Raw genomic sequence first — 20,807 nt, forward strand, 5'->3', positions numbered from 1 at the left:
CGTTTCTTTTCATATTCTAAGTTTGTTTATAGGAAACAAAAGGAATGACATTTGCTATTAATATTAATGTTAAGGATTCGATAGTTTTACAGTTTACACACTCTTCTGTCTCTCTACTCTTCACATGAGCTCAGCTTCTTCGGTGTCTCCATCAACATCTTCAACATCGTTCTCGTCATTCTCATCTGTTGCATCTGGGTCTATTCCCTGCAACAAACACCCCAATTTTGTGAATACACTAAACATCATCCTTGTTCGAGCTTCATAATAAAATGGTTCGATTTGATTCTTCCCAACCTTCATTTGTTTCTCCAAGCGATCTAGTCCCTTTTTGGCTGCCTCATTCTGTGGATTTATTCTGCGTTTACATTATTTACACTCTGTTATATCGTTATTGTTTCGCATAGGAGCAACAAGAACTATAAGCACTACTGGCTTAGAATTTCATAAACCTTAATGCAGCTTGAAAGTGTGATAAAGAATCTTGTAGCATATTCGTTGCAGCAAACACTTGAGCTAGCTTGACGTGGAGAGAATCATCTGCATAATCTTTGAGATATCGTTCAAGTAGTGATACAGCATCTCCATTCCTCCCTTCCATTAGATGAAGCTCAGCTAGGGCTAACACAGCTCCAAGGTACCCAGGTTCCAGCCTCAGACCTGACTCGTAAAACTTTTTTGCCTGTTATAAAACCATATCATTCTACTGTTACACCATAAATTTTTATACATAATGTAAAGATCACAAGAAGATACTCACAAGCTCTGAATAGTTTCTCAGATTTGGTATACACTATGCTTATCAAAATTGAGATTTGAACAGTTAAGTTTAAGGAACTTTCCCAGTTTCAATATTTAGTATTATATGCAACTAACTCCCTAAAGCTTTCACCGCTTCTGATTAAGATGTAAAAAATCTGGATAGAATATTGATATGATGAAAATTGACACCATAGAAGCATAACAAAGCTGAATGTTTGTACCTTTTCCCTGCCACTTGATGTAAACGCATGAACATCACCAACTAATTTCAGAGCCTTCGCGGATTGAGGCATTGCATTCATTGCTTCCCTGGCGGTATACAATGCTTCTTTGGTTTTACCAAATGCAAGATAAGAATGGACTAAGCCTGAAATGACCTCAATAGCGCAAGTTAATTACACACTCCAACCTTTTCATGATTGTTAAAGGTTTATACCACCAAAACAGTACAACAGTGGAAGTGTATATCAGATCTTTTTCCCTCGTGAACCAGACCTTGATATGAACGAAGATCGGACCTCAAATTCTGGGCAGCCCTGAAGGCGATCGCTGCAGCTTCTGGTCGTTTTGCTTGTAAAAGTAGATTTCCCTGACGTCTTAACAAATTAGTGGATATATATATATATGCAAACTTACTAAAAATAAATAAACTCCTCGTTGAACTAGCTTACCTTCATTATGTAGCCGGGTATGTGCCTCTCGTCTACCCTGATACTCTGATTGCATAGTGTATGTCATGAGCTATCACACAAAGATTTTGGCACAAAAATTCAGTGTCAGAAAAAAGCTAACCTTCTCAGCATAAGATAATGCCGTCCTTGCATCTTTCCTTTCCCATAGTACAGACAAAGCAACAAATACTTCTGCTCTGGTATGATCAACGCTTAATAAATCGTGGACGAGCTTGTTTAGCCTGGAATAATCACACTTAATCTGAAGCAGCATCGCATACTCATCCATACTGGTTAGTGTGTAAGGATCAATTGACCGAACCTATAAAAGCTTTTAGATGATTATGCATGAATTAAAGAAGTTGAGAATTGAGAAAAAAATATCCATGTGGTGACTACCTTCTCAAATCTCATTATGGCCTCATCATTTTTCCCAATAATGGCTTCAACCTATACAAATGAAATAAATGTCAATCAGCGTCAGTCATGATAAAATGAAAAATTCAGGTGAAATTCTGTTTGCATCGTAGTCGATGTCATCCCTAACCTTTGCTGTCTCAGTCAACAAGTGTACATTATTTGGAAATCGTTGTAAGAGTTCAGCAAAGAGTTCCAGCGCCCCTGAGTAACAAAAAAATATTACACCATATCCAGTAAAGCAAGCATCAGATTGCAGAATTTCCCACAAATAAAATGCAAGAAATGAAATCTACAAGGTTAAAAAAAAAGAACTAAATGCCTTATTTCATCCATTGTAGGCATAGGCATCCCAAAAAGAAAAGAGAGCTACCTTTGTAAGCATGCGAAGCAACACAACACTGGGCCTCTACATAACGCTGTGAAAACAAAGAAAAATTACCGAAAAAGACAAAGAAGAAAATAGATTTTATTGCCAGGTATGCTACAACATGAAACCAATGAAACATCCATCCAAGAAAAGTTATGTGGAGTATTAGTTTCCTGGTTAAATAGTCGAGCTTCTACTAACACAAGAACATCAAAGCACTACTTTGTTAAAGGGAATAATACTATTAAGACGATTTATTCACTTTCCACACATGAACAGCTTGAAGACAGAATTCTTAGAATCATTATATATGAAGTCGTATTCGGGGGAAAATAGTTGATAAAATAAGATTCTAACTCACGTACAATAATCAGCTTGGCGGCATGATTAATGAGTGTACTTTCAAACAATTTTCAACGTTGTAAATCCTGTTAAAGAGTAAGCTTACTTGCAACCAGCGGGTAGGATCTATCTGATCGAGTGAAACCTTTGCACTTCTATTTGAAGTCTGAAATGAACAAATGACACAACAAATTACAAAGTTGTATGGATTTCACACAGAAAAGGTAATTGCAAAATAGAGAGAAAGAGGTGCAAAACACATTTGAAGAAGTGGTGAAAGAAATCTCGTAGAAAGGGACACCTGAGTAAACGATGATATGATATCCTTTGCACTAACTCCCAGTTCAGCTAAACCTATGACGGCTTCAAGTACATAAGGACACTGCCTGCAGAGATTAAAGATTATATATATGTTTACTATGTGTTGAATTGGTATTTAACGTAAAAAGTGAGATATTATAACAGTGTTTCTATGCTAGGAAATGTTGGGAAAGAAAACGAAAAACAGACCTTAAACACTCTTTATAAAAAGCAATAGCACCACGGTTGTATCCAGAATTTCGATGAAGCTTTGCCATCAGTATATTCATCTCTAAGCTCCTGGTCTTGACAGATTCCATCTGGCAAAGAAATAACAAGTGCAAAAATAGATTATAGCTAAGCAGACCATGGCTTTATCATCCCTAATACCTACATGCAGTGTTGGAAGGAATCCAATTAGTTTACTTGTTTTGTAATATGGATTTGCATTGATGGGAGCAGGTCAACGCAACAAAATTCAACTCACATTCAGGAATACTATAACAATGCATTAGTTACGGCCCAAGAATGTTTCACTGAAATTACAGTTACTTAACTCTGGTTATAAAATACAATAGCAAGACATAAAAGTCATCCTATACAAAACCAATCTATAATCTTAGAAATAGAGAAATCCCTAGACAGCTCTTTTACCGTCTCATACACACATATTTTATTTTCTATATACCAAAGTTTCTAGACCAACAAATCCAGAAGACTAAATAAATCTTGAAAACCAGACAAACAGATGACACTCATACCTCAGCAATCGCAGCTTTTGTTTCATTAAGAGCAAAGTGAGATGAAGCAATCTTGAATCTCACCTAAAAGGAAAGTTAGAAAAAGAAGATGCACATGAACTCCAATGAAATTAAACCAAACCACATCACTTTCTGGAAACTGCAACACAGTTATTTACCTCGTTCTCATTAATAGCAGAAATGCTGGAGGCATTCACAGATGATCTGGTAGATAAAGATAATGAACTCCTCGAAATACCGGAGCTTTGCTTCGGAATCCTTGTGTAATGATGCAACGCTTGCTTGTACGTATGCTGACAAAAAGAAGGAATACATATTCAGAATTTCGAGATGACTTCAAAGTAATCCACAGGAAAAGAATAAGCAATACAAATATAAAACTTATCTCTGCTCACTCCATAAATTCATATAATCAGAATCTTTACAATTTTATCATAATCCAGTCAAATTCAAGTTCCGAGAATGATTTATAGAGTTCAAATTTGAGGCAGAACTAAACTATCGAGAACTGAGTAACATTTCCTTCACAGCAAAAGAGAAACATAAAGAATGAAACTTTTGAGAACTTACAATAGCTCTCCGGTGTTCTCTCTGATGAAATAAAGCATCACCCAGTAGAATCTGATTAAAAAACACAGAAAGAATCTAACTTCAATCTAACGGACTCAGCAGCTACTAAAATAGAAAATATCGACGGAGAAAGAAGCTTAACCAAATTCTCCGCCTTGAGCTGAGGACTAGTTTCGGCACTAACAGTAGGAGAAGAAACGAGAAAGCAGCCCTGGATTTAGTTGCATATATAGAGAGAATTTCATTAGCTCTTGATGAAAACTAGGGATTTAGAAAAAAAGAGATAGACAATCAAAATGAGCTAAAAGCTAGAGAAGTTACGAGCATTTCAGCAGAATCGTAAAGCCCATGCTCTATTAAAGTCGCGATCTGCTCCTTTGGAACCTCCATTTCAGAGACAAGAGAGTTCGTCGTTAGTGGCAATGGTGAAGTTTTTTCTTCGGAGCAGCGATGAAGTAAAAGATCCTTCACGCTCGCTCTTCATTTTGAAACAAGAAATCTCGAACCGAGTCAACCCAAACCGACATTAACCGGTTATCTATCTGAAATCCATCTCGGTTCATTAAAACCCGACTTTTCCAAGAGCCCGACTTCACCGAACAATCTCTATCTCCGGTCATGCCTCCATTACCGTCCTCCACGGCGCCTTCGTCTTCGAGACATCTTCGATCGCCGGAAAGTATCGCGAAATTTGCAGGGAGAGCAATATTTCCTGCTTTACAGGGGAAATCGTGTCCGATATGCCTCGAAAATCTAACCGAGCGAAGATCCGCCGCCGTGATCACGGTGTGCAAGCACGGATACTGCCTTGCTTGTATTCGGAAGTGGAGCAGCTTCAAGAGGAATTGTCCTCTTTGTAACACTCGTTTTGATTCCTGGTTTATCGTTAGTGATTTTGCTTCTAGAAAATACCATAAGGAGCAATTACCAATTCTTCGTGATCGTGAGACTTTAACTTATCATCGGAATAATCCTTCCGATCGCCGGAGGTTATCTCTCTCTCTAAGATCCTCTCTATGAAGTTAAAAATCACTTCTTTATTATATTCACTTGGTTATTATTTCATTAGGATAATTCAAAGGTCGAGGGATGTTTTGGAAAACTCTAGCTCAAGATCAAGGCCATTGCCATGGCGGAGATCATTTGGACGACCAGGTTCAGTTCCTGATTCTGTTATCTTCCAGCGAAAGCTTCAGTGGCGAGCTAGGTTGGTTTACTATTGATTCTAACTCTATAGCTTCATTTGCAATCTCCTTTTTCGAAGTGTTAGATTAGTTCGCCGTTGTTTCTAACTAGTGTTGGCTCTAAATACAGCATATACACTAAGCAATTACGAGCTGTTCGATTACATTCAAGGCGCTTGGAACTAGTAAGTTTCATTATACAATGTGTTCTTCTCTGTTTGATGTTTGTAGTATTGGGGTTTACACTCTTACATTATTGGATATATGTTCACATTGGAAGCCTTATATATACCTGCTTCGTTGTGTCATCTTGGATTATTGTAGAGTTTGGCGGTGAATGATTACACCAAAGCAAAGATAACTGAAAGAATTGAGCCATGGATTAGAAGAGAGCTTCAGGCAGTCCTTGGAGATCCTGATCCCTCAGTTATTGTTCATTTTGCGTCAGCTCTTTTCATCAAAAGGCTTGAGAGAGAGAATAATCGACAAACCGGGCAGACCGGGATGTTGGTGGAAGATGAAGTCTCCTCTCTTCGAAAATTCTTGTCTGATAAGGTGGATATATTTTGGCATGAACTAAGGTAAGATTTTTATACGCTAGGGTTTTTTCAGAGTTTCAAGTAGTTACAGGTTTAGTATAGTAGTACAGAAAACACATAGGCAACCTAAACCTAGTGACTTGTAAGTCTGAACAGATGATAGAGCTGATATCTGTTTGGTTTAGGTTTTTTGGTCATATACTATTTCTGATGAGAAAGAAAACATTTTTCAGATGTTTTGCGGAGAGTATACTCACGATGGAGACTTATGATGCAGTGGTTGAATACAATGAGGTGGAGTAATAGCAGTAAAAAAAACAGGTAAAGAAATTAGGATATGTATTATGTGGGTTTGGTTTCACTAAGTAGGAACCTGTTTTGCTTCGATGGTTTTTTTTCTGAAGTCATTATGTTGTATTCGCTTGCAGATAACCGAGCACTATGCTCTCGTCAAATGAAGTAAATAGACAGACTTACAACGCGACTGTTGGTGTCTTGGAAGTTCAATAGTGGAAAGACTGGACCAAGTAAGAGAAACCAAGAGTTAAAGAGTAGGTAGGAGGAAGATGTTGAGATGATGCAAGTTTAGGTGTGGAGTTAGTTTTGAGATAGCTATAGGTGGATTCTCAAATAGCTGACACTTAGTCTCTCTACTTCCATAATGTACGTCTCTTCTATACCAAAAATTCTCACCCCCAAAGTTTCTTTCCAACGCTTTTCCTCACCTCATCATTTTTTCTTACGTTTCGAGTACCACCTATTTCAACAACATTAAATATTTTCTATAATTTGACTATCAATTTTTAATAAATTAAAACTATACATAGTTTTAGATAAATTACACGAAGCTTCCATAGAAGAGGAAAGTTCATTTGAATTTCTCTTCTAAACCGTACCTTAAAGATTAAATGGTGAATATACACGGGGAAATTTTTTTAATAAACAACGCGTTCTCTATTAAGGTATTGATTGATATAAGTAAGCAAGCGGGTGTAACACAAAATAAAATATTATAAAAGGCTTCTTCTATAGGTTGGTAAGCGGCAATCCAGCTGCCATTGCCTATTTGACTTCCCCCATTCGATCATGGTGAGCTCGTCTTCTCTCTTCTCCTCTTATCTCTTTCTCTACCATTTTCTTTTGCTTTAAAGCTCTCTCAATCATGATCATGAAGACCCCCATCACAGCATTCCATTCATCCTCATGAATAATTCTACATCAGGTTTCTTCTCTTTCCCTTTCTGATTCTCAACACTCTTACCACATTTCTACTTTTGTGTTGTATATCGATTTTTGTTCTACATTCTTCCAAATGTCAGGGAATCTAGTTGAAATGTGATGATTTTTGTGTTGATAACTTGATATCTGGTATGGATTGAATGATTGGTGATTATCTCTGTTAATTCATCTCTGATCGTGTTTCTGTTTGTGTTGACTTGGAATGTGGACCTGGTTTGGATAGTGAAGAGGCTGGTTTCATCTAAGGCAATGAAATGTTTCTACTTCAGCAAAGACAAAACTCAGGATGATGAAGCTAAGACTAGAAAGTTTGGTTCAGCTACGATGGCTAGAGGAGGATCAGGGTCTGAGTTTAATTCAGATACAAGTACTGCTACTTCCATTACTTCTTCCTTGCACGTCCTCTCAGAGACACACAGTAATAATCTCAAAGTATTTGTCCTCGATGACCTTAAAACCGCTACCAAGAACTTCAGCCGCTCCTTGATGATCGGTGAAGGTGGCTTTGGTGGTGTCTTTCGTGGCGTGATTCAGAACCCTCAAGATTCTCGTAAAAAGATTGATATTGCAGTTAAACAACTTAGTAGAAGAGGTCTACAGGCAAGCAAATCTTTTTCTCTCTCTTTAGTTTGCTTCTGTTTTACACAACCTCCTTCAGTACCCAACAATAAAAACAACTACGTATGCATTAACAGGGGCATAAAGAATGGGTGACAGAGGTAAATGTATTGGGAGTAGTGGAGCATCCGAATCTGGTGAAGCTGATCGGTTATTGCGCTGAGGATGATGAGAGAGGGATCCAACGGCTACTTGTTTACGAATACGTACAAAACAGAAGTGTTCAAGACCATTTATCCAATCGTTTTATAGTCACTCCTCTTCCTTGGTCCACCAGACTGAAGATTGCTCAAGACACTGCTAGAGGACTCGCTTATCTTCATCAAGGCATGGAGTTTCAGGTATCTTCTCCATCCATGATCACAAATGCCTTTAAACCTTTTTCATATGTTCTTGAAACTATACTCATCTTATATGCAGATCATCTTTAGGGATTTCAAATCCTCTAATATCCTTCTTGATGAGAACTGGAATGCAAAACTCTCGGATTTCGGACTGGCTCGAATGGGTCCTTCAGATGGAATCACTCACGTTTCCACCGCGGTACGCTACGCCTTACTTGTTATGTCTCCATTGATTGTTTGAAACAATTGAAGTCTTACCAAACTATGAATCTACAGGTTGTAGGGACCATTGGTTATGCAGCACCGGAATACATCCAAACAGGACACCTCACGGCTAAGAGCGACGTGTGGAGCTACGGAATCTTTTTATATGAACTCATCACAGGAAGACGACCTTTTGACCGTAACCGCCCAAGAAACGAGCAGAACATCTTGGAGTGGATCAGACCACACTTATCCGACATAAAGAAGTTCAAAATGATCATCGACCCAAGACTTGAAGGAAACTACTACCTCAAGTCAGCATTAAAGCTAGCTGCAGTTGCTAACCGGTGTTTGATGGTAAAAGCGAAAGCAAGGCCAACAATGAGTCAGGTTTCAGAGATGTTAGAAAGGATAGTGGAAACATCATCAGATGGTGCTCCTTCAGGACTGCCATTGATGAAAAGCTTGACACCTAAAGATGCATTCGAAGCCTCAAGAAGGGAGAGAGTTAAGAGAAGATTTGTTGAACTGTTAATTGGAGAAAATGGTTGTCCCAATTTACCTACTTGGTCTCATAAACTTGTTACTTCTATTTGATTTTTTTGAGAGAACAAACTGATAATCACACTGCTTGTGTTATGCCAATATTAATTGCCATTATAATCACTTGTCGTTTCTATAAATAAAACGGCCCGCAGTTTTGCCCACAATAAACGCCGTGTCGTTTACATCTTAAAGTAAACATTGCAACTGTCTTCTCCGATAGTCCGATTTCTATGTTCCCGTTAATTGGGGTTTTAGGGTTTTCCGATTAGTTCCACAATGCTCTCTATTCGCCGCCATGCCAAAACCGTAGCTTCCTCCTGCACCAACCTTACTCAGAAACGAACCTACGTCGACGTTTACATGAAATGGAAGAGAGATCCTTATTTCGACAACATCGAACACATCCTCCGATCATCTCAGCTCAAATCCGTCGTCTCTCTTAAGAACTGTATCGTCCAGGAACCTAATCGCTGCATTCCGATCTCTGCCATCTCCAAGAAGACTCGTCAATTCGATGTATCAACCAAAATCGCTCACTTCTTAAGGAAGTTTCCTTCAATCTTTGAAGAGTTCGTTGGTCCAGAGTATAATCTCCCATGGTTTAGATTGACACCAGAAGCAACAGAACTAGATAGGCAAGAGAGAGTCGTATACCAAACTTCTGCAGATGATTTGCGTGATAGGTTGAAGAAATTGATTCTGATGAGTAAAGATAATGTTTTGCCACTAAGTATAGTTCAAGGAATGAAATGGTATTTAGGTTTACCTGATGATTACTTGCAGTTTCCAGATATGAATTTAGATTCTTCGTTTAGGTTTGTGGATATGGAAGATGGAGTTAAAGGTTTAGCAGTAGATTATAATGGAGGAGATAAGGTTTTGTCTGTGTTGCAGAAGAATGCAATGAAGAAGAGAAGAGGAGAAGTGAGTTTAGAAGAGATTGAGTTTCCTCTGTTTCCATCAAAAGGTTGTAGATTGAGAGTCAAGATTGAAGATTGGTTAATGGAGTTTCAAAAGCTTCCTTATGTATCACCATATGATGATTATTCATGTTTGGATCCAAGTAGTGATATAGCAGAGAAGAGAGTTGTTGGTTTTCTTCATGAATTGCTTTGTCTTTTCGTTGAGCATTCTGCTGAGAGGAAGAAGTTGTTATGTCTCAAGAAGCATTTTGGATTGCCGCAAAAGGTTCATAAGGCGTTTGAGAGACATCCGCAGATTTTCTACTTGTCTATGAAGAATAAAACTTGTACAGCTATTCTTAGAGAGCCTTATAGAGATAAAGCTAGTGTTGAAACACATCCTGTGTTGGGGGTAAGGAAGAAATACATCCAGTTGATGAAGAATTCAGAGTTGATTCTGAAGAGTCGAAGGAATAGTTTCGGGTTTAGGGACGAAGGGGTTGTAGATAAAGATTTGGATTTGGATTTTGAAGGCTAAGGCAAAATGTTGTACCAATCTTTATTAATCAACTTTCAAACCAGTTTTAAGATGCAGATCATCACTCAGATATTACAAAAGCTTTGAATGCAAGAATGAATTTTGCTATACGAAAACAAAAGACAAAACAGAAAAAGAAAAAAAGAAAAAAAGTATTCCCCTGAAAGACAAAATGGGTATAAGAGTTTGTAAGAAAAAAACAGAGAAATATTTTCAGTTGGTCAATTTCTCAACGATCTTGGAAAGAGCTGAATATGAGCCAATGACTGAAGATATTGCTCCTACTATGATGATTAAGACACACAACATCATCTACAAAAACCAACCAAAACTTTGTTAATGAATCGTCTTATAACACATAGAAACAATGTTTTTGTGAGAGGCTAACCTGGGTCGGGGTAACTTTTCTCCTTACAATGCTCAAGAAACAAGCTGGAGGAAGTATTAGAGTCTGCACAAAACAAAAGATGAACTTATATATCCAAACTTAAGATCCTCATTTGTAGTAGATATACCAAAAATAGAAGGAAAAGACAGCTTACGACGAGCATAGTCAACAACGATCCAATCAATGACATGACAAGACCTGCAAGATTTTTGAGTGTTCTCACAACTAGCAAAAGTATGATTTTCAAGAAAAGGAGCTTTGCATCAAAATAGTAAAGAGGAACTTACCAAAGAAGGGAATAGCGAGACCAACAAGCAGAGTAGAGAAGACCAATAGGGTTCTAATGCCGATGGCGTACCAATGTGACCTGATATGCCTTGATGGTATCAACTCCTCAAGACTCATTGCTACTGGAGATATGGTCAAAGCATATTTGGTAAATGGATTGACCACCTGTGAAACGGTTAAAACAAAACGGTTTTACTTCCAACCAACATGCAAGAACCAATACGTAGTGGAAAGAAAACATATTTGGTCCACTTACCGTAGTCCACACAGCAATCTTAGTTGCAATTAAATCTTGAGGCAAGTTGAGAGTAAACTGTGACTGTGTTGATTCTCCAAACATCGTATAACCCATAACAGCGACGCCGGCATACATCAGAGTACAAATACCAAAACTGCACAAAATTATCAATCTTTCTGCTATCAAAATGGTTGAATATTTTCTTGAAGTTTGCATAAGCGAAAGTCGAAGCGTTGTAGAAGATAAGAACTTGTTTAAAGCGACATAAGCTTACCATGTCAAGAGAACAGCAGGGTATTGAGATGGTTTGGCCATAGAAGTATAAATATTGGGGAAAACAGCATGTCCTGAGTAGCAGTAACCATAGAGTCCTATAGCCACAGGTAATGTTGACAAGTTTAGTGTAGTTCCTTTGCTGTGAATTCCAACTTCATCTACCAAACCAATCCAAAACAAACATAAAACCACTAGCACTGATGCAATCACCCCTCCAGCAGAGATATAACTAAGTACGCTGAGATCTCTGAGCCAAACGGTGGGGAGAACGGCGAGAGTGGTTAGCAATGCAAATAGATGGCGTGCATCTAACTGAAATCCTCCAATACTTAAGGCAGCATTTGGATATAATGAAGACAAATTATCACTCTCCAATATTATATATTCCACACAGCATGCCTGAAAATATGAATAGACTCATGTCAAGTCTGCAGATGTATCATCTAGTATCTACTATATAGTCACTATTCAACTAATCATTTCACACTAGTAGCTTTTAAGAAGCTTTTTAGGGATCATTTCCATCTAAAATATATCTTTGCTACTTTAGTGACGTCAAAAGTATATAAGCTTTATGAAGGAACAAAATGAAACAAAGAGAAAAGTTTAAAGCAGCTTCAGGTAGTGCCAAATCTAGAACTAGTGGCAGAATCTATGGGACCCTTTGCTAACGTGTTTCACAACATGGGGTCACATACTTGAGATCTCTTTTCTTGTTTGTTTTTTTTAAAACACAACTTGGAATCTCTGTAGTTATGTACTTTTCTTGACAAAAAGAGTCATGGGATTCCAATTTTTATAAAATATGAATTAAAGTCAAGTGATGGACGAATCCAAGAAGTACTTACGTATAGCTCCAAGTAGAGTACAATCTGCAATACAAACAATAAAAGGAATAAATTAATAAAAATTGATATCAAATTCCACTATTAAAGAAGCTAATATTCGTAGTTTCTTGCTCTATTTGATGAGATGTATTATTAATTCAATAGGTTTCTTCTACTCATTTGACTTCTTATAGCAATCTAATTGCACCAACACATGCGTGATAGTAATTTTTCATAAGAATAAAGCTTCATACTTGAAACAAAAGTGGTAGCTTTTTGCCCTTTGCTTTTGAGTTGTTCTATTTGATCCTAGGCCAAAAGGCAATTCTCTTTTTGTGTGGGATCTTGTATATAGTTCATTCAGTTTTCTTTTTCTCTATTTGGTCCTTAACTTTATATCACCTTCACTATAGAGGAAGATTTTAAGGAAATTTATCATCTTACCGAGACAAAGATACGTCCAGTAGTACCAAACGCAGCTTGGCCAATGTCGGGATAGGTTTCGAGGTCAGACTCACTGTCGAGGCAATAACGAAGGAGGATTCCGGTGTAGAAAGAAAGAAGACCATATACAAATAGTATCATAAGTCCTAACCATCCTCCTTCTTTGGCAGCATAAGGCGTTGAAAGTATTCCAACCCCACAAAGAACGTTCAATCCTGCACATGACCCACATGTTATACAAGATGATCATAAATTTACTAAGAGCAAAAGATCTCAATCATGTTCTTTGAACCTAGACGTGTTTGGTCCAACATGTGCTCCATGTGCTATAGGACAATAGAGTTGATTGTTGTTTTGTACGATTCACTTAATTTATAAAGAGACATACATCTTTAAACCCCGAAGAAGACGGTCTTAGACCCTCTTACACACACAATCTAGATTCCTATAATGAAAATCAAACAACAGAGAAAATGTTGACATATTTTCATTAGTATTTAACGGTGAATGAACACAATTGCAATCAATATTGCAGCTCTATAGTTCTAGGAAAGCAGCAATTAGCTCTACCATCGTTACTACTCTCATCAAGCCAAGCATCAGAGAATCTCTTAAAACTATTTAACCACTTTTAACGAAGAGAAGACACGATATTTTAACTCAAGCATTAAGATGAACTGACCATTTAGTACAGCTTGTCCGTATGAGCTATTACGAGACATTGGAATCTCATGAGACACCATGGATGATTTCTCATCCTTTCGCATCGAACCCCTCCTCGAAGGAATAGGAGAGAGTAAGCCCTGAGAGCTAAGTCTATGTTTTGGTAGTGCTTGTTCATCTGCTTGTTCTTCTAACAAAGGTTTTGTAACAGTAGGTAATGATTCCGGAGTATGTCTTCTTATCAAACCAGAAGACAAGAAAGAGCTTCCGAATCTCGTCATCGAATTATTCCCAAGAAAACCGATACCGGGAGACGGTACACTACTATAAAGATCAATCGACTGCCTACAAACATTATCAAGAACACACAAAACCAACTCTTAAAACGTAGCAAATCAAATCAAGAAATGGAGTAATATTAGCGGAAATGAAACATATTCACTTAACTACCACAATAAAGAGTGGAAACGGAGAGAAGCCAAACCTGTAACTCTGAGGCCAAGCAGTGGTGTATGAGCTAGGCTTAATGTGAGCTTGGTTTTCATCATAAACATCATCAGAGGAATCAGAATGGCTTCCACCATCTTCTTCTACGTAATCTTTCCTATCGTCTTCGTCCTCGCTCTCAATGTAAAAGCTTTGATCAGACGGTACGTGATTCATTTTTTCACTTTATGAAATCTGATTTGAATTCGTGTAAAAGAAAATAAATGGTAAGATTGTCGGAACAATCAAATCCGAATAAAGATAACTGGTGACGAGATCTAACCTGTAAAGTCAAACAGTCTCTTGTTCTGTCTCAAGAACAGGATTATGGAGAAATGTAAAAAAATTCTAAGCTTCAATGATTGAGTCCCCAGATCACATCAAGAAAACAGACAAACAAAAGAACATTGGTAAGATTGTCGGAATTTCGAAACAGAAACAGAATTTTGAGAGAAATAAGATTGCATCGCTGCGTGAGAATTTCATTCAATCTTAAATCATTGATTGGCAAAAGAGAAAACAAATGAAAAAGGATTGAAGAAAGAAGAAAGTGAGAATCGTTGGTGTTGTAGACATTGATATTGTTACCTGAAAATCTTCGGATCAGAATCGGTGCGGAGAGAAGAGAGAGCTCTTCTGATAGGAGGAGGATATAGAGAGAGGGAGATGAGAGTGGAAAGGAGAGGGAGAGAGAGCGGCTTTTTCTCTGTTCTACAAATAATAAAACTCTTTACAAAAGTTTTTTTCAAATTAAATACTTTTTAGGGTAACTTATTTTATTTATATTAATCATTTTCCTCTAAACTTATTTAATAATTAATCATTGAGTATTAATTGTTGTGGTTATAGATTCCCATTTTTAGTTTGAATATGTGATAGGTTTCCAGTTATAGATTCCCAGTTTAAGTTTGATTGGTACTGTTTTCTAAACCCAACGCTTATACATGTAATAGTTTGGAAAAGAGTACCAATTTGGGGGTTTTTTTTTTAACAAAGATGTTTTGATATTTAATTAAATTTTTAAACCATGTTTGGTAAGAAATTGGAATGAGATCGTAAGACAAAAGTGAAAACAATGTGAAAGTAAGATTTGGTTTAAAACGGAAACAACAAAATATCAACAACAAAAAAAACCATCTTGTTTTATTAGCAGAGAGCCCGTATGAAGGACGTGTGACAAGTATCAGGCGAGTGTGTCCACGCCCTTTTGGTCGAGTGGAATAAAAAGACAAGAACACACAAGTTTAGGACAACAAGGAGATGACTGGATGACGACGAGTTGCAAACTCAAGTGGTGGTACGCCGTGAATATGTGATTGGTGCCAGATTAAGCAGTGCTTATTTAATAGTACATATTTTGTTTTATTTATGGCTCGACGACGTCATAATTTTTAATCATATTGTTTGCTTCTTTATCTTACTTACTATAGACAAGAAAATGTCCTTAAGATACACCTAAATAAAAGTAATTAAGTGGACTAATTAGCATAATCCGAGGGGGCTGTTTATGTCAATTTCTTATTATAGAATATGATTATACTATTCTTCATTGTTGGGTAGGCAAACCATATCTTGCTGACGGAGATAATTTAAATTTATTATTGCAATACATCAGCTTTAGGATTGTGGGATTGTCTCAAATCCCACTTTTTTAAAAATAGTTTAACAGCAAACTGAGAATCTTTCTTTCTTTTTGTTGTTGGTCAGAAATACAAACTGAGAATCTGATCATGTATTAAAACAAACTAACCAAATAGTGCTTTTTTATTAAGGTTTCATGAAATGTGACGCCTTAGCGAGGCTAACGAAAACAAGAAGTGTCATGAGAAACACAAAAATCAAAACCACATATGAATGAGCGATTCATCTCATTTAGCTAGCAACACCTTTTCAGAGTATATATCACATATGCTATGGAGTATCTAGATTGGTGAATTTAAATTGCATCGTCATAAAACAAGAGGGAAAAAGCCACAGTAATCAATCAAAAGATTAGGTCAATATCAAATAGCTAATTTTTCAAAATGAAAGTTGATATACGATAAAAAGGTCAGATTAATAAAAACAAAATGGTTCATTGAACATGTATGTATCAGATTGTAAGTATGTCAAATCAAAGTATATATCTATCTCACTTTCGAAATCTGCAAAAATGACTAGTTAATTGAGGTGAACCGGCAAAAAAATCACAATCGTAAGAACAGAATCACATGATGTGTAGATCTGTTGGTCGTTCATTTGGACTTTTCTTCTGAAACGATAACTCAAGAGCATGTGCTCATTTGATCTCTCTTTGTTGATTCTCCGCTTCCTTCAACATATCCCCACATGCTTCATTGTTGTATTTTATTTTTATTTTCGAAACTATATTAATACAGAGGAGAGGAAGATCGTCCTCACAAGTATTTGCAAAAATGATACACAAATCAATGCCAAAATGATGACGCAGTGAAGGTTTAGACAGCTCAAGAATGATATTGCACATCAATCACTGATTCAATGTTTTATTTTTGTCTTCTTCTTTTTTTTTTTTGTTGAATGATACTCATTGTCAACATAATATCATAAGCCTTTTATCAAAATAATAATAATACATAATGTCCTGCATTTTGTCTTTTTGTGATGATTTTTGCTCATTATATAAATTGCAAGTAACTATGTTTTGCAAGGTTTTTTCTGTTCGTGACATAAATTGCGAGTAACCATGTTATGTTATTATATATGTACCTATGGTGCGAAGGTTAGATTTTACATATGGAGATAATAAGTATTGGATTTGGAGATAACATAATGCTACGACTTTATACTGTGTATGTTGGGATTTCATACCAAACAAAAAAAATGAAACCAACTAGCCAAGAATATGTTTACGTTTTGAGTTTTACAGAGTTCACATTATAGTTGATTTTATTTGTGCAAATTATATTTACTCTGCAAAATAACATCTTACTCTCCTACTTCAAGAAACTTTGAAGAGAAAGATATGGAATGCAACGAGTTACACAAATCTGTTACAAGATTTCTAATTAAGAACTTACAAATCTGCTACTTATCATCTTTTGAATACGTCTTTTGGTGGTTAGGTTCTAATTTGTCTAACAGTATATGTTTTCCAACAAAATTTGATCCTTTTGAAAGCATTACTCTTTTTTTTTTTTTTTTTTGTCAATTTTGAAAGGATTACTCATATTCCTTAAATCATGTTACTAAACTCACATAAATACGTATTAAGCCAAAGACGACTCTTGACGTGCTCTAAAATCCAATTCATTCTTTATAGATTTTAATTCTTGGCTCTTTATCCTATTTAATATTTCGCCGAAAAATCTTTGAAATGATTATCTGATTGTATTTTTTTATAAAAAATTTGTCATAACCAAATTTAGAATTATATTTTAAAATTTAGGAATGAGTTTAGTTAAGAAGTTGGTTTGAAGGTATAGTTTTTTCTGGAATTTAAAGTTTAACTTTAAAATTTATTAACGATTTAGTATTAGATTAGTTTATTAATTTGTTGAAAAATCTGGTCTATTTTGTTACTTTTTTCAAAAATATGGTCTATTTTCATAAAAATCCCTAAAATATCCGAATTTATCGGATAAACCCAAACCCCCTATCGGGAAAACCCAACACACCGTCTCTCTCTCACTCTCACTTCCCATCGGCGAAAATGGCGTCGGTGGCGGCATCATCGTCGATATCATTCGCTGCATCATTCCTCAAAATCAAAGCATTCCCTCTCTCCCCTCGCTTCTTCCCCATCCGTACACTCCGTTGCTCTGTCTCCTCCTCCTCCTCTGAGCCCATTGAATTCGACATCTCCTTCGCTCCTCCCAAACCCAAACCCTCCTCCACTCACGGCGGCGTCACCCCTCAACAACTCTTCATCCCTTGGATCGTCCGTAGTGATGACGGCACTCTCAAACTCCAATCTCAACCTCCTGCTCGTTTAATCCACAACCTCGCCATCGATGCCACTACTCAAAACCCTAAGAAGAAAGATAAATCTAAGAAGAAACAACCTCAAGCTACCTCCTCTTCCTCCGCCACCACCACCGCCTCATCTCCAGCTTCACACTCAGAGGTAAAGCCAAAGCTATCCAAAGCGGCGCGTAGGTTTTACAATGAGAATTTTAAAGAACAACCTCAACGTTTAAGCAAAGTTCTCGCTGCTGCTGGAGTGGCATCAAGAAGAACCTCTGAAGAACTTATTTTTGATGGCAAGGTTACTGTTAATGGTATTCTCTGCAACACTCCACAGGTAAAACAATTCTCATTGTGGGAATCAAATTTTGATGTTTTGATGATAAAGCTTAGCAATTTTGTTAATGCAGACTCGAGTTGATCCATCAAGAGACATTATTTATGTTAATGGAAATCGTATTCCTAAGAAACTTCCTCCAAAGGTTTATTTTGCTCTGAACAAGCCTAAAGGGTTAGCCTTCTTCATAGCTTTTTCTCATACCTAGCTTCAGGATTACTATCACAGACTTGTAACCTTTGTTTGATATTTCTTGCATCATCCTGATGGCAGATATATTTGTTCTTCCGGAGAGAAAGAGATCAAATCTGCTATTAGTTTGTTTGACGAGTACTTGTCCTCTTGGGTAAGACATTTTGTTTTCCTGTACATAAAACGTTGTCTTTTAAAGTATGTTAGATTAGAAAACTTGGTTTAAGAATCTTGTCTTTGCAATGTAGGATAAAAGGAATCCGGGGACTCCCAAACCTCGCCTTTTTACTGTTGGTCGTCTTGATGTTGCCACAACGGGATTGATAGTTGTTACAAATGATGGTAATTGTATTAATTGAACTCCATGTGTTATGTTATATATCTTGGTTTGTACATTTTGGTTCAAGGAACTATGTTTCTCTTCCCTTCTTCTAAAAAGAATTTCAACTTCTTGCTATGCAGGAGATTTCGCACAGAAACTTTCACATCCTTCATCTAGTTTACCGAAAGAGTGAGTTTACATATTCCTTTTATATACCGTTATCACTCATGATTAGGTGATCATAATTGGTAGGAAGAACCTTTGGTTAAGTAAGGTAAAAGAAATAGGCTAGTTCGTGCCAAATATTTCTTAATGAATACAATTCAGATAGATGTTTACTGCAGAGTTATTTTTTGAGCTTTGGTTGCTGGTAGTAGTCGCCAATTCCAGAAATTGTGGTTTTAGGATCCTCTCAGTTTTATAAATTCAAGCAGTGATTCTTTCCTTGAAGATTTATGTTCCGTCTAAGTAGTTCAAAGGTTTTGTATATTTATACTGCTCTTATTATCTTTCTTTTTTGAAATTGCAGATATATTACCACGGTTGTCGGTGATATACACAAACGACACTTAATGGCTATCAGTGAAGGCACAATGGTGGAAGGAGTCCACTGTGTCCCAGATTCAGTTGAGTTGATGCCAAAGCAGCATGATATACCAAGAGCAAGGCTGCGTATAGTGGTACTTTTCCAAAGCTTTCTCAGTTTTAGAGTTCTCAGTTGTTATAGATTCTAAAAGATGTCACCAGTCCTTATGCTGTTTGCTGGTCCTAGATTATCTTATCGAAAATTAGATGGGACATATTGTAGTCACATTGGATTTTTAAATCTAGGAACGACAAAGTATCTCCACATACATTATCTAGACTTTAGGATTCTCTATATTTCTGACTGCCAGAGTTTTGACCTAACTTCAAACTATGTTATTGAAGTCGAGATATATAACTTCCCCAACCCTGTATAGCTTGTGAAGAATGTGGATTTTTCTAATGAAAATAGTGTCGTAGCCTTTTTATTTGACAATTTTATAGGTTCATAAACCAAACGCGTTAACAGTATCTAACCTATTGATGTTGTTTGCATGGTTTTCCAGCTCAATTAACGTCTATTGTGTGGACCTGTGCAGGTTCACGAAGGAAGAAATCATGAAGTCAGGGAATTAGTGAAAAATGCTGGGCTTGAGGTCAGCTTTCTTCTTATGCATTGAAAATGTCTCCTTGCTAATCTTGGATTTACCTTCTTCTCGAATTAGACTAAGAGCTCCACAAGAGTCTGAGAAAACATTGAGTTAATACAGTATCCATACCCCATTCCTTGTGAACATACTCATTGGTGAACTAACGTTGGAATTGCAGACTTTGTATTATGAGATTTGATTATGTTCATCCAAATCGTTTCACTTTTGCCTTTCAATAGACTTGTATAGTTGTATCTCTTTTACGTGATATCTAAACTCATTCTAATTCTTTCTGCCTTGACATTTTCCAGGTTCATTCATTGAAGCGTGTCCGTATAGGTGGATTCAGACTTCCTTCAGATCTTGGGTAATGTTTCTCTGCATTTCTTGCTTCACCTTTGTTTATGTTTTTCTTTTCGATTCTAATCCGTCTGTTGATTTTAGTTGACTGTTATTTAATAAGATTGACTAATGGGTGGAGACTATTACCCATTTCCTATCTATTAGCTAGTTTCACTAGACGAAATAAATCAAACCTCTTAGTTGCTACAATTCATATGCTAATTATCATACAGGCTAGGGAAGCATGTGGAATTGAAGCAGAGCGAGCTAAAGGCATTGGGTTGGAAGAATTGAAGATGTCCAATTCATCAAACAATTAAAAACCTCTGTTACCTTTAGTTAAAACAGAATATAATTGTTTAGATTATAGTATATCTTTATCTTAGTTTTTTTTTTTGTCAAAGATCTTTATCTTAGTTAGGAATACTTTTTTGTTGTAAGTAGTTTATTGATATTCATTATGAATTTATTAATAAACTAATCTTTTGTTTTCTTGGAACTTATCAAAACCTAAACAAAAATTATGAATGACGGATTCATTTATTCGTATCATTTCCACCTTCCTTTTCGATTCTTTGTTCTCTTAAGCATAGTAGGT

At 36.6% G+C, this 20,807-nt stretch overlaps 6 protein-coding genes, 1 long non-coding RNA gene and 1 other non-coding gene across 14 annotated transcripts; 5 read left to right on the forward strand and 3 right to left on the reverse strand.

The window, feature by feature from the left end:
• Positions 1-6: 6 nt before the first annotated feature.
• APC7 (tetratricopeptide repeat (TPR)-containing protein) lies at positions 7-4,740 on the reverse strand. Of its 2 annotated transcripts, NM_179978.3 has the most exons (18): positions 4,515-4,740; positions 4,336-4,404; positions 4,194-4,244; positions 3,782-3,916; positions 3,624-3,686; positions 3,073-3,182; positions 2,864-2,948; positions 2,669-2,728; positions 2,224-2,269; positions 1,981-2,054; positions 1,833-1,883; positions 1,555-1,755; positions 1,434-1,478; positions 1,258-1,351; positions 984-1,129; positions 453-682; positions 298-358; positions 7-207 (listed from the first exon to the last, which is right to left on the reverse strand). In NM_179978.3, the coding sequence occupies exons 1-18, from the start codon at positions 4,581-4,583 to the stop codon at positions 121-123; spliced, it is 1,677 nt and encodes a 558-aa protein (NP_850309.1). In that variant the 5' UTR covers positions 4,584-4,740; the 3' UTR covers positions 7-120. The 2 variants fall into 2 exon arrangements, with proteins under 2 accessions (NP_850309.1, NP_001031513.1); NM_001036436.1 differs by having other exon boundaries at positions 32-207; positions 298-682; positions 4,515-4,650.
• On the forward strand, positions 4,706-6,737 carry AT2G39100 (RING/U-box superfamily protein). 2 transcript variants are annotated; one of them, NM_179979.2, is made up of 6 exons: positions 4,706-5,182; positions 5,263-5,400; positions 5,508-5,562; positions 5,702-5,958; positions 6,150-6,237; positions 6,345-6,737. In NM_179979.2, the coding sequence occupies exons 1-5, from the start codon at positions 4,812-4,814 to the stop codon at positions 6,217-6,219; spliced, it is 891 nt and encodes a 296-aa protein (NP_850310.1). In that variant the 5' UTR covers positions 4,706-4,811; the 3' UTR covers positions 6,220-6,237; positions 6,345-6,737. The 2 variants fall into 2 exon arrangements, with proteins under 2 accessions (NP_850310.1, NP_001323588.1); NM_001336756.1 differs by having other exon boundaries at positions 4,788-5,182; positions 6,194-6,237.
• Positions 6,738-6,796: 59 nt separating this feature from the next.
• On the forward strand, positions 6,797-9,035 carry AT2G39110 (Protein kinase superfamily protein). Of its 2 annotated transcripts, none has more exons than NM_001336757.1 (5): positions 6,797-7,284; positions 7,379-7,755; positions 7,851-8,114; positions 8,194-8,316; positions 8,394-9,035. In NM_001336757.1, the coding sequence occupies exons 2-5, from the start codon at positions 7,405-7,407 to the stop codon at positions 8,916-8,918; spliced, it is 1,263 nt and encodes a 420-aa protein (NP_001324582.1). In that variant the 5' UTR covers positions 6,797-7,284; positions 7,379-7,404; the 3' UTR covers positions 8,919-9,035. The 2 variants fall into 2 exon arrangements, with proteins under 2 accessions (NP_001324582.1, NP_850311.1); NM_179980.4 differs by having other exon boundaries at positions 6,797-7,138.
• A 35-nt stretch (positions 9,036-9,070) lies between these two features.
• On the forward strand, positions 9,071-10,307 carry WTF9 (Ubiquitin carboxyl-terminal hydrolase family protein; the record flags this gene model as incomplete). The annotated part of the gene is made up of 1 exon (NM_129469.2): positions 9,071-10,307. Exon 1 carries the CDS (start codon positions 9,144-9,146, stop codon positions 10,305-10,307), a length of 1,164 nt encoding a protein of 387 aa, NP_181445.1. The 5' UTR covers positions 9,071-9,143.
• AT2G09000 lies at positions 9,078-9,271 on the reverse strand. Its single transcript, NR_140450.1, has one exon.
• AT2G39130 (Transmembrane amino acid transporter family protein) lies at positions 10,306-14,662 on the reverse strand (the record flags this gene model as incomplete). 3 transcript variants are annotated; one of them, NM_179981.3, is made up of 12 exons in its annotated part: positions 14,506-14,656; positions 14,201-14,270; positions 13,916-14,112; positions 13,451-13,776; positions 12,769-12,983; positions 12,346-12,369; positions 11,496-11,896; positions 11,240-11,375; positions 10,983-11,148; positions 10,850-10,893; positions 10,696-10,758; positions 10,306-10,619 (listed from the first exon to the last, which is right to left on the reverse strand). In NM_179981.3, exons 3-12 carry the CDS (start codon positions 14,092-14,094, stop codon positions 10,521-10,523), a joined length of 1,653 nt encoding a protein of 550 aa, NP_850312.1. In that variant the 5' UTR covers positions 14,095-14,112; positions 14,201-14,270; positions 14,506-14,656. The 3 variants fall into 3 exon arrangements, with proteins under 3 accessions (NP_850312.1, NP_001324655.1, NP_001324654.1); NM_001336758.1 differs by having other exon boundaries at positions 10,521-10,619; positions 14,201-14,656; NM_001336759.1 differs by lacking the exons at positions 10,306-10,619; positions 10,696-10,758; positions 10,850-10,893 and having other exon boundaries at positions 10,939-11,148; positions 14,506-14,662.
• Positions 14,663-16,201: 1,539 nt separating this feature from the next.
• Positions 16,202-16,465, forward strand: AT2G09005. The gene has a single exon (NR_140451.1). It is a non-coding gene; the product is annotated as an other RNA (long non-coding RNA).
• A 1,013-nt stretch (positions 16,466-17,478) lies between these two features.
• Positions 17,479-20,755, forward strand: SVR1 (pseudouridine synthase family protein). 2 transcript variants are annotated; one of them, NM_129471.3, is made up of 9 exons: positions 17,479-18,178; positions 18,252-18,352; positions 18,452-18,524; positions 18,619-18,712; positions 18,833-18,881; positions 19,222-19,372; positions 19,817-19,873; positions 20,179-20,234; positions 20,443-20,755. In NM_129471.3, the coding sequence occupies exons 1-9, from the start codon at positions 17,588-17,590 to the stop codon at positions 20,501-20,503; spliced, it is 1,233 nt and encodes a 410-aa protein (NP_181447.2). In that variant the 5' UTR covers positions 17,479-17,587; the 3' UTR covers positions 20,504-20,755. The 2 variants fall into 2 exon arrangements, with proteins under 2 accessions (NP_181447.2, NP_001323702.1); NM_001336760.1 differs by lacking the exon at positions 20,443-20,755 and having other exon boundaries at positions 17,533-18,178; positions 20,179-20,312.
• The last annotated feature ends 52 nt before the right edge of the window (positions 20,756-20,807 follow it).

The sequence above is a fragment of the Arabidopsis thaliana genome, chromosome 2, assembly GCF_000001735.4.
Source record: "Arabidopsis thaliana chromosome 2, partial sequence".
In the NCBI taxonomy this organism is placed as follows: Eukaryota; Viridiplantae; Streptophyta; class Magnoliopsida; order Brassicales; family Brassicaceae; genus Arabidopsis; species Arabidopsis thaliana.